This window comes from Macaca thibetana, chromosome 7 (genome assembly GCF_024542745.1).
Source record: "Macaca thibetana thibetana isolate TM-01 chromosome 7, ASM2454274v1, whole genome shotgun sequence".
In the NCBI taxonomy this organism is placed as follows: domain Eukaryota; kingdom Metazoa; phylum Chordata; class Mammalia; order Primates; family Cercopithecidae; genus Macaca; species Macaca thibetana.
In genome coordinates, this window is record NC_065584.1 from 18999936 (window position 1) to 19012420 (window position 12485).

The 12485-nt window shown below is 38.4% G+C and overlaps 1 protein-coding gene across 11 annotated transcripts in view; it reads left to right on the top strand.

Annotated features, from left to right (window-relative positions):
• Positions 1 to 12485, top strand: part of EML5 (EMAP like 5) — a 189301-nt gene that overhangs the window by 164972 nt on the left and 11844 nt on the right. For 10 of the 11 annotated variants that reach the window (XM_050798515.1, XM_050798514.1, XM_050798526.1 and 7 more), the window contains 3 exons: positions 4462 to 4482; positions 11154 to 11327; positions 11932 to 12140. In XM_050798515.1, coding sequence (XP_050654472.1) covers positions 4462 to 4482; positions 11154 to 11327; positions 11932 to 12140 — 404 coding nt within the window. Of the gene's footprint in view, positions 1 to 4461; positions 4483 to 11153; positions 11328 to 11931; positions 12141 to 12485 lie in introns of those variants that run through there. The other variant, XM_050798524.1, reaches the window with a different exon arrangement.

The following is a 12485-nucleotide window of genomic DNA, read 5'->3' on the forward strand; positions in this document are numbered from 1 at the left end:
AAAATCGATGTATACATAAAACACTACCCAATTATACCATATTTTTAGCTTCCAGGCCTTTCTCTCACTCACTCTGGTTATCTGAGTTGGTCTTGACAATCCAGAATTTAAAGTAAACTATTGTATGGTAGTTGAAATAGTTGGATTTAGTCCTTTAGCAGGAATTTCTGGTCAGCAAAAAGGTTTAATTCAATAGTATATAAAGCAGAAAAGAGGAGTTTGAAGAGGAAGTAGTAAACAAGGGAAGCTGAGAAATAACTAGACTGGATGGGGTAGAACCCTGCTTCAGCAGGGGTTTAGGCTAGAAAGAAGAGAGGACCCAAGTCTGTTTTTTGTTGGTAAATCCCTTCTGTCTTTTTCTTTTCTTTGTCATTGACCTAATTCATCAACTGTTTTGAGCTGTTTTGAAATATACCTGTGTTCTTTTACCTCTGTGAAAAACTTAAAGGCCATAACTCCACAGTCAAACTGATGAGAGGATGGCAGGTCTATTTAGGACATATCTGCCAACCTGTGATTACTAAATATGAATATGGCAGAAATCTCATACACTTCAATAAGTTTGTAAAATTCATTGAAACCAGTGTGTTTGTTGGAATTTATTGGACCTTGATGGCTAAACTAGCTTTCCAGGTCCCTTTTCTTCTTGACTAAGATAACTTATACTTTTAATATCTTCATTTTTCATGCAGGTCCTAAGTTGATAGTCAGGAATTTGTTGTCTGGGTTGCCTGGTTCTGAAGCTATGCCACATAGACCTTTGTGTTTTTCCTTTCTGTACAGTTTTCTACTTTTAAAAGTAAATGGAACATTACCCATTATACAGAAAATATTCTAATCTTTGCATATAAATACATAGGTCTAGCTTCTGTTTGTGCTAAGTTTTTGGAAAGTGAATTCTAATTTTCACTGTGCACAAGGAACAAGGCCCATCTCCTTGAGGAACGAAGAGACTATGTTACCTAAGTATCTAGCTCAATGCCTCTTGGTACACAGTTACTGTTTAGTTAATGTTTATTGAATAAATTCAGTTACTCAACAAATTTACTGAACACCTGCCATGTGCCAGGTATTATTTTAGGTGCTGGGGACACGGGCAACTTACAAAAAGGCAAAATCCCTGTATTAATGGAATTCATATTCTGCAAATAGAATTCTAGAAAGTATGGTTCTTGGCCGGGCGCGGTGGCTCAAGCCTGTAATCCCAGCACTTTGGGAGGCCGAGACGGGTGGATCACGAGGTCAGGAGATCGAGACCATCCTGGCTAACACAGTGAAACCCCGTCTCTACTAAAAAAATACAAAAATCTAGCCGGGCGAGGTGGTGGGCGCCTGTAGTCCCAGCTACTCGGGAGGCTGAGGCAGGAGAACGGTAAACCCGGAAGGCGGAGCTTGCAGTGAGCTGAGATCCGGCCACTGCACTCCAGCCTGGGCGACAGAGTGAGACTCCGTCTCAAATAAAAAAAAAAAAAAAAAAAAAAAAAGGAAGTATGGTTCTTTCATTTTCCACCTTGACTTCTCCTTTTCTTTCCTTTGCTCTCCCTCTGTTAGGCAACTTATTTATCACTTTAGTGCCATGGTTTTCTCTCTCAGTTAACAAATGTCATGGTCACAAATTAATCTTTTAGGAATTTGGCCCTTTTTCCTCCTTTATTTTGAAAGACAACACTATAGGAAATATGAAATGACTAATTATATCCCTCCTGTTTCTTTCCAAGTCAAACTCTGGGGAGTACAGAAGTAAATTTTAGATTATATATGTAGCTCCATTCCTTACACCATTTGTACCCTTCCAGAAAATAGATAGCAAAAATTACTGGTGACTAATTAAGATAGACTCAAGGGAAGACTAAAGAATGAGGAAGGATTTTATTTTTCTCTTCACACATTAAGAGAATTGTTTTGTTACTTTGCTGTCAGGCTTATTTAGTACCCACAAAGCACAAAACAGCATTTACAATGTTTATTGTTCCTTCTGTTAAAAATCATATAGATCATAGAGGAATTGAAATGTTTGATTTTGTACTATTTTAGCCAGTTACATTCAAACTTTTTTCTTGGCTAGAATCTTGGAATTTTAGGGCCAAGTATATCATTTTATCCTCTCTGTTACAGTGTGCTTGAACCCTGCTGCCACTTAATACCTAATGAAGTAAACGTTTCCCTGGGAAGCTTAGTTATAAAATGGTTCTTCATATAGAACAGAAATCTGTCTGTGATTGCTACTCTTTGGCCCTCATTCTTGGGGTATCTAGAACATCTAATCACATTCATATGACATTATCTTCCAGTTTTGGAGACAGCTAGCATATTTTCCCTGAGTCTTATCTAGTTCTTCTGTTTGTTTGTGACAGAGTCTCATTCTTTTGCCCAGGCTGGAGTGCAGTGGCGCGATCTCGGCTCACTGCAGCCTCCACCTCCTGGGTTCACACATTCTTCTGCCTCAGCCTCCTGAGTAGCTGGGACTACACGTGCCCGCCACCATGCCCGGCTAATTTTTGTATTTTTAGTAGAGACGGGGTTTCACTATGTTGGCCAGGATGATCTTGATCTCTTGACCTTGTTTTCCACCTGCCTTGGCTTCCCAAAGTGCTGGCATTACAGACATGAGCCACTGTGCCCAGCCTAGTTCTTTTCTTTTAGAATGTCTCCTTTGGGCACCCTGCAACTACATTCTATGGAACAAGGTGTACATGAGAGCAAGGGGATTGCTTTCCATGGGGGAGCCTACTTCTCCACTGGACCATGCTTTGGATATATGAAATCCCAGAATTCTCTACCAGATGGTCCTGAACCTACTAATGGCCCTGCATGAGCCTTTTCTCTGCGTCTGTCCTCCCAGTGGCAGACTGTACAACCAATGTGTGTACTCTTGAGGGGTGGCCAAGCTGTTCATTGTGTAGGGGTGGATGGAGTTTTAATGTAGTAGCTGGGATAACCACATATCTTAAGAAATTTGAGCTGCCATGACAGATATCACAGAGTTTGTAGCTTAAACAACAGAAATATTATTTTTCACAGCTCTGGAGGTTGGAAGTCCAAAATCAGGGTGCCAGCATGGTCAGGTTGTGGTGAGGGCCTTCTCTGTGGTTTGCAGATGGCTGTCTCTTCTTATAAGAACACTAATCTCACTGTGAGGGCTCCATCCTCATAACCTTCCCACCTCCTAATACCATCACACTGGGGATTAGGGTTTGAGTATATGAATTTTGGGGGAAGACGGACATCCAGTTCATAGCACCACACATGAGCTTCCATGGCTGTTTGTGGTGTGGGATGGAAGAGAATGGGTCTGGTTGTCTCATGCTGCCCAAACTCACAGTAGTTCTAAATTGGTATCTGCCTTCCAGGTCATTATAGGAGTGTACTCATCAAGGTAAGAGGCTAGAATATATTTTATTTGGTAAGTTTTATCTTGATGGATAGCTGTAAAATATTTAGGCCGATGACATTTAAGCCTTCATTTGTACTTCTGTCCCAGACCCTGTTAACCTGGTCTCTCCAAACCAAACACTCCCAGTCTTTCAACCAGGCTTCAGGTGGCAAAGTTCCAAGCCCTCTCACCATTTGGTTTTTAATAGAACATATTAACTAAAAATGGTATTTCCTGTGTGGTCTGCTCAGCAGAGTTAAGTACTTTATTGTTTTTCCTCATGTTCCAGGTCAAGGCACTATGGACCTATGTTATCAATATATTTTTTAAATCATTATTTCATGTGGATATAAAGCTTTTACCAAAGCAAAAAACAATCACCCGTCTTCAGTGGATTCCTATATTTTTACTTTCTTTCTTGCTCTAAAGACTGCTACTTTGAAAAGTTTGGTTGTTAGGTATTTCTGCCACAAATATAATGAGCATGGGCTTTCACATTTTCTTTCTTGGCAAACTTGTACTCATATGGAAAATCTTTAGTTGAGAGAAAGAACTTTTTTGCTTTCTTGAGTTATACAGTAACTTTTGCCATCATATCTCTCAGCTCAGAGGGTTTAGATCTAATTCTTCCCTGGAGACAGATGCATTTAAAGATGCATTAAAAGATGCATATGGAAAATCTTTAGTTGAAAGAAAGAACTTTTTTCCTTTCTTGAGTTATACAGTAACCTTTGCTGTAATTAAAACTCCAGAGAGTCTATTATTAGCAGTACCAAAATATAAACCAAAATGAGGGTAATATCATCTTAAATCATATCAGTATCATTTTAAAAGTTGTTATAATTAAAAGTTTATGTAACTCATTAAATGCAAAGAAAACAAAATTTTTATCCAAAGGAAGATTGAAAGATCATACATAGAATGTTAATAAGTTTGTATAATTGAAATGAGTGTCTTCTCTCACAGTTTACTCAATCGAATGTAATAAAACCAATTTTGTATCTAATAGTTTATAATTAATATGATATTTGGGTTTTTACAGATTTTACAGATTTATGTTATTTATAGATAATTATTTTCCATTATAGGTGATTCAGCAGACATGTCAGGTAAGGAAAACTAAACATTTTCTGCTATATTTATATTGTTTGGTGATGATAGTGCATATTAAACTTAAGTTCAAGTATATTAGTCCGTTCTTGCATTGCTATAAAGAACTACCTGAAACTGGGTAATTTACAAAGAAAATGTTTAATTGGCTCACAGCTCCACAGGCTGTACAGGAAGCATGGCTGGGGAGGCCTCAGGAAATTTACAATCATGGTGGAAGGCAAAGGGGAAGCAGGTATGTCCTACATGGCTGAAGCAGGAGGAAGAGAAAGGGGAAGTGCTACACGTTTAAACAAGCAGATCTCATGAGAACTCACAATCACAGAACAGCAAGGGGGAAATCCACCCCCATGATCCAATCACCTCCCACCAGTCCCCTCCTCCAACACTGGGGGTTACTATTCAACGTGCGATTTGGGCAAGGACATAAATCCAAACCATATCATCAAGTATCTTGTTACTCTATAAAGAACTTGTGGATTATTTTTTTCATTAAGAATATATTATTTTAATGTCATGATTCTGAACTCAGCCTGTGGTAATAGTAATGGTTTTTTTGGACAAGCATGGTAGCTCACACCTGTAATCCCAGCACTTTGGGAGGCCAAGGTCTGAGGATCCCTTGGGCGCAGGAATTCAAGACCAGCCTGGGCAACATAGTGAGACCCTGTCTCTACAAAAAATTTTTAAGAAATTAAAAAAATAATAATAATGGTTAAAAAGAGCTAATATATTTTAATCTATTTTATGTGCTCAGCACTGTTTTAAGCACTTTAAATAAAAGTTTTATTTGACATGACCATGCTTATCAAGTTACATATGTTCTGTGGCAGCTTTTGTGCTACAATGGCAGAGGTGTGTAGTAGCTACAGAGGCTATAGATGACACCTGTTTGCACTGCTTTTTGGTACCCTGCAGGTTCCAGTAACACAATTATAATTCACTGATTTTGAGCACTATCTGTTATCTCTTGTTATTTTATTTTGGTTTTTAACCAGTAAATCTCCATCATGTCAAAACAAGGGTAAACACAAAAATAGTTTTTGAATATCACACTTTTAAGGCACAGTGAAGCATGGATTGTATTGTAATCAAATGAGATGACAGGCTGAGTATGGTGGCTTACACCTGTAATCCCAGCACTTTGGGAGGCTGAGAGAGGCCGACCGCTTGAGGCCAGCAGTTCAAGTCCAGCCTGGGCTGTTGCCGAGACAGCAAGATGCTGTCTCTACAAAAAACAAACAAACAAAAAAAGAAAAATTAAAAAACCTTGATGATTTGAGTTGAGATGGCAATAAATGTGATAAAAACAATAAATGAGATGATGGCAATAAAACAAAGTATTTATTTTCTCAGGGGTGTAACATTCAGCTATGCCAGGAGTGGATAGCTGAGGCGTGATCTGGGGACTGCAGGCTTAGACCAGTTTCAGGGGTCCCAAGACTTCCCACACATTCGGCAGTTCACTAGGAGAAATCACAGGACTCAGAGGTACTTAAGGCTTTAGTTTATTACAGTGAACAGAAAAGGGAAAAGACACATGAGGTAGAATCTGGAGCATCTAGTTACAGGGTTTCGATGTCTCTCCAACACCCTTGTGCCAGGGTGCCACAGAACCTGCGTCTTCCTCCAGCAGTCAAATCCAGCAACACACATGAGGTGTTTCTGCCTCGGCAAGCCTACTGAAGTCTCAGAGTCCAGAGTTTTTATTGGGGGCTGGTCACACAGGGATAAAGACCAGCTTCAACTACCAAAATACCAGACACCCTGAAGAAAGCAAGTGTTCAGCGCCCCAGGTGGACAAAAGAGCTTTGTCAACATGGAGAACACTTCAAACGTTCTTACACACTGGCCAAGAGCTAGCCCAGCAAGCAGGCCCTTCTGATGACAGTAACCTTGGGACTGCTTATATTAAATCTTTCCTGCGTAAGCCGTAAAGCTGGATCAAGAAACTGGAAGGTCAGTGTGACTGGAGGAAGGCCTCTGAGATGAATATAGGGAGGTAGAGTGGTAATCTCATGCAGGATGTTGTAGCTCAGGGAGAAGAGTTTGGATTCATGCTAAGTGCAGAGTCTGTCACTGGAGAATTTTAAACAAGGGAGTGATGTGACCTAATTTATACTTTGAGAAAACCACTCTCACTACACTATTGAGAATGTAGAGGGGGAAGAGAGAAAACTGGAAAATTAGGGGTCCGTTATAGTAGTCCAAGCGACAGTTAAGCGGGGTGGCAGGAATGAATGTGGAGAGAACGAGACAAATATGGAGTGTATTCTGGAGTAAAGCCAGTAATCCTTTCTGATTAATTGGATATGGGGGTATGACAAAGTGAGGAATCAAGGCCAGTTGTTAACTTTTTGCTTGAACAGTGAGCTAAATGAGATGGGGAATACTTTGAGAGAAATCAGTTTGGCAGGAAGAAATTATCCACAGATATAAGGAGTGAAATTTATTCGACATTCTTTCTTGTACAAATATGGGAAGACTGGTAGATTTGGGGATGAGAAAATAAGGAAGTACTGTCTAATGACTTCCATTTTCCCTGTATCGTCAACTGAGAGTGAGGAGGTGGGGAATGGGTATTGGGTTGGAACAAGGATAAAGTTTTTAAATTGTCACTTTGGAATATGGGAGAATAAATACATTAGAAGAGATATGAGCTGGGCACAGTAGCTCACACCTTTAATCATAGCACTTTGGGTTTTTCTGTTTTGTTTTTTCTTTTTTTGAGATGGAGTTTCACTCTTATTGCCCAGGCTGGAATGCAGTGGCACAATCTTGGCTCACTGCAACTTCCATTTCCTGGGTTCAAGCATTTCTCCTGCCTCAGCCTCTCGAGTACCTGGGATTACAGGCGACTGCCACCATGCCCAGCTAATTTTTTGTATTTTTAGTACAGATGGGGTTTCACCATGTTTTCTAGGCTGGTCTCAAACTCCTGACCTCAAGTTATTCACCCGCCTCAGCCTCCCAAAGTGCTGGGATTACAGGCGTGAGCCACCACGCCCCGCAGTCCTAGCACTTTGGGAGGCTGAAGTGGGCAGATTGCTTGAACTCAGGAGTTTAAGACCAGCCTGGGCAACATGGGAAACCCCATCTCTACAAAAATATACAAAACTTAGATGGGTGTGGTGGCATGTGACTGTAGATCCAGCAAGTCAGGAGGCTGAGGTAGGTAGATCAATTGAGCCCAGGAATTCGAGGCTGCAGTGTGTCATGATCGCATCATGGCACTCCAGCCTGGGAGACAGTGAGACCTTGTCTCAAAAAGAAAAAAGAAAAGTTACCATTGAACACATTAGATGTGTTTTCAGTGGACACTATGGGAATATCTTTTGTCTCTGACAAAGTAATTTCAGCCCTCCTAAGACTGCACCTTAGAATTTGGTATTTTTGATCCTTAAGGCAATTAAGTAGAGAAAACTCACTCTCTGGTCTTGCTTAGTATTTGTAGTGACAGGCAGTTGCCCATCAAATAACTTCAGTGGGTGTCTGCATTTTACAGCAGAAGATAAGGAAATTCCTTAGCACACAAGAATAAGAGGGAGGGTAGCCTCCAGAGTGTGCTGCTTCAGGAGCTTCACAATGTCATCCAGAACCCAGGGACTTTCCATCTCTTCTGCTCTGCTCTCCACAGTGTTGGCTTCACCCACAAGGCTGGTTGCATTTGTGGTCGTGAAAATGACTGTAGTAGCAATTGGAGTTATGTGCTTCCTTGCTGTTATCCAGTGGGAAAGAAGGAAGAAAATCCTTTTCAGAACTATGACCTAAAAATCCTTGCTTTTAGCCTGACTGAGTCATTTTAGCCTGACTGTGTGAGGACACAAAGCAAACCTCGAACTGAGAAGATACTAGGGGAATACCATGTGCTGATTGGTTTAAATCTGGGTTATTAAACTAATCACTGAGGTCTGGGTTGGGAGTGGAAGCAGTATTGTTACAGTGGGCTCAGACTTTATTAGTTGAGCATGCAGTTTGTTTCCCCTGAATCAGTTGCACTCTAGGAGAGAGTAGATTCCTGAATAAAATTGGAGCCTTGGTAGGAAGAAAGGATGTAATGGATGCTGAGTATGCAGTAAGGAGTTACTCACTACAGAGACTAAAGGGCAAAATACAATTGGCATACCTAATGGCCCATGTTAAAATTTTCTTTTAAAATACAGTTTTTATTAGGCCAGGCATGGTGGCTCATGCCTGTAATCCTAGCACTTTGAGAGGCCGAGGCAGGCAGATCACCTGAGGTCGGGAGTTCGAGACCAGCCTGACCAACATGGAGATACCCCGTCTCTTCTAAAAATACAAAATTAGCCAGGTGTGGTGGGGGAGTGCCTGTAATCCCAGCTACTCAGGAGGCTGAGGCAGGAGAATCGCTTGAACTGGGAGACAGAGGTTGCAGTGAGCCAAGATCATGCCATTGCACTCCAGCCTGGGCAACAAGAGTGAAACTCCATCTCAAAAAAAAAAAACAGTTTTTATTATACTGCATCAAAGGCAAACTCAGGGATAAAAAATATCCTTTAAAACTTTGATTCTTGTAAGACCCAAATAACAATTTATAGAGACACTTACGGCATCTCTATACAGGAAACTAAGAGTCAAAAACGTTAGTGAAAAGTTACTGGGATTGATTTTCTGGAGGGAGCTAGATATGGGGAAAAGAGCAAGAATGGAACCTGGATCTTGAGAACAGCATACCTGTGCTGCCTCTCCCAGCTCGGAGTTGTATTAGGGCAAGTCAGTTATCCTCTCTGAGGCTGAGTTCAGGAAAAAACGTACCTACCTAGAAGGTAAGCGTTAGAAAATATGCGATGTCCCCAATGACATGCCTGCCATGATAGGTACTTAATACCTCATGGCCTCCTGGAACAGGAGGAGTAAGAATTGTATATGTGTTACCCAAGCATCAGGAATGACCATTTCCAAATGATAGGAGAAAATACAATATACTTAATGAACATAGTTTCATCTTTAGTAACTTCAAGAGGTCCTGAAAATTTGCAGTAATTTTAGTTTTAAATACTGTTACTGATGTAAGTTTAGAGCAGTCTAAGTGTGTGGCAATTCCATACCTTACATACTTATAGGTTTTAAAACATAAATTCTGTTTTCACCTTCTTGCCATCTCCTTTAATTTTTTATAAAAATGAGAAGCTCAGTAATAGAATTTAAGATTACTTGCTGTTTAAATTTAGATAAATAAAACTTTTAAACTTGTGGCATATTAAATTTGGAGGCAAAAATTAGTGATATTTCTTGAAAATCTACTGTCTACCTCATCACAATTTGGCAAATATAACGTGAATTGCCTAGAGGTACATTTTGTAAACATATAACAATATTTATATAATATTTATCACTGGCAAAATTTATAGAGTGATCTGGTATATAGTTACATTTTAAATTTAAGCCACCTAACATTCTTTATGGAGGTTAAATTTACCTGTGCCTTGGGGTACTTTGACTTTTAATGAATGAAGAATATTTTAATTTTAGTTCAATACTTGCATTATTGTCATACATTTTACAAACATAACCTATTTTATTATATGATAAACTTTTATGTATATTTCCATGTAGTTTTGATATTTTACAGTTGCATAAATCTTTGAACAATTTCTACTTAATGATACTCGTAAGTCTCTGGTTTAATATATTTTAACTGCTTTGAAGAACTGTCAGATTTAATTTATCATTGTGTACTACAAATAGCAGATGGCATAAAATATAATCTAAATTTATCAGAATATTTTCTTTAGAGAGTGACATTTATTTCTGCATTGAATGATTTAAGGCAGCTTGTCTTATTTAATGTTTCTCTGTTTTTAAAACAACATTTATAATTTGAAGCAAATACACTTTAGTATTTTTATTGCTTCATTAAAAGTACTTATGTTCTGAGATTGAATTAACTGCTGAATTGACCTATCCCTATTCATTTTTATAGGGTGCAGTTCATAAAAAAGAAAATATAAAACTATAATTTTTTAACTTTAGAAAATATGGAGAACTGGGATAATTTTTTTAAGCAGCAGAAACAAGCTACACAAGATTAATAATAATAACCACATTTTTTAAAGATGAGCAGTTTTATCTTTCTCATGAAATCCTGTTTTTTAAGTACATGTCTTATAAAGTGATATGAACTTAGCTTTTTACCAGATGTCTATCTGTTTATGGTTGAAATTTCTTTTGAGATCTATTCAGGTGGTTTCCTATCTACTGCCTTTCTCAATTTGTGTCTGCTTTTCATTTCTCTTTCAGGTAACATCAGTACTGAATGTATACTTGGTGTTTAATATTTATTGTGTAATATTTGTATAGTTCTCCATGTAATTGTATAAAGATTAAAAGTATACATAAAACATGCATTTGTTTTGAATTGTTTAAAGTTGAGATTGCCTGATTTGCTTGTCTAAATGCTGTTTTTCCAAAAATGTAATTTGGAATATAGCCAGAAGAAGTGTTCTATATTTTTTCCTTTTCTTTCCTCCCCACCCCCAAAACTCCTTTTCCTTTTTTAAGTTCAGTCTTAGTTTTGAGCTGTTCTTTGTTTAGTACAGTTTTTATTTGGTACATATTTATCCATGTTTCAGAGATGAATATGCATCAGCTTTAGAAACAGAAACATTTAAACAGGTAGATTACAACTTTTGATATTATCTTTATTTAGCTGCAGCTCCTTCTATTCACATCTGGGACGCAATGAACAAGCAGACTTTATCTATCCTAAGATGCTACCATTCAAAGGGAGTATGTTCAGTCAGCTTCAGTGCTACGGGCAAACTATTGCTTTCTGTGGGACTAGACCCAGAACATACTATTACCATTTGGAGATGGCAGGAAGGTAGGATTCTTTTGTGTGTTTGATTTTTAAAAAACAAGAATACAAGGGTAGTAGGAATTCTGTATTTAATAGTTGCCTTAAAGTTGGTGGTTGAAATAATTACTCAGTGTAGGCCTACACAATATATGGTACACAGTTAGTGGTACTGCAGGTATATTTCACTTTAAAAGCCCAGTGGAACTGTAACCTCACAAAACCAGATAAATTAATGAAACCATTATTAGTATTACAAATGATTCGCTGCTATTTTCTTCAACAAGAAACTATGTTTATTATTAATGATTTGATTAGTTTTAGAGATTCTTATCAGTGAAAATTATGTATATTTCTAATGATAATGGCAGATCAGCAGGATAATATTACCTACCACACTTTAGACAAAATGTTTAAGTTGTATAAAGAAAAGTTAATGGAATGAAGATAAGTGAAAAGGACTCGATACACAAATAATTGTAAATCATGTATTGCTAGGTAGTAGAGCAGGGGCCATTGGCCTCTTTTCTAAGCCTTTGTTATTTGAACCATGTATTTTACATATTTGTTCAATGCTGTTGATTAGCTTGGTTCTTGTAATAACCTAGATAATTTTGTTGTATCTTGTCAGGTGCCAAAATTGCCAGCAGAGCTGGTCACAATCAACGTATTTTTGTGGCAGAATTCCGACCAGATTCAGATACCCAGTTTGTCTCAGTGGGAGTAAAACATGTGAAGTTCTGGACCCTGGCAGGAAGGGCTCTTCTTAGCAAAAAAGGGCTACTGAGCACACTGGAAGATGCCCGGATGCAGACCATGCTCGCTATTGCATTTGGTGCAGTATGTCTCTTAAAATGCATGTAGTGTGACTTTGACTACTTTACATTTTCTTGCCTTAGATCTTCAGCCACATTAATGTTGATATGATACTGTGATCTGCTAATCATTACATGCCCTGGTCAAGCATGTATTTCATCTTTCAAAAATCTAGTTCTTTCAGAAATTAGGGAGTAAAAAAGAATGTTAATGAGAGGGGAAAAAGGATTTTTTTTTTTTTTTTTTTTGACACAATATTTCACTCTGTCGCCTGGGCTGTGGTGCAGTGGTGCACATGCCCTGGTCAAGCATGTATTTCATCTTTCAAAAATCTAGTTCTTTCAGAAATTAGGGAGTAAAAATGAATGT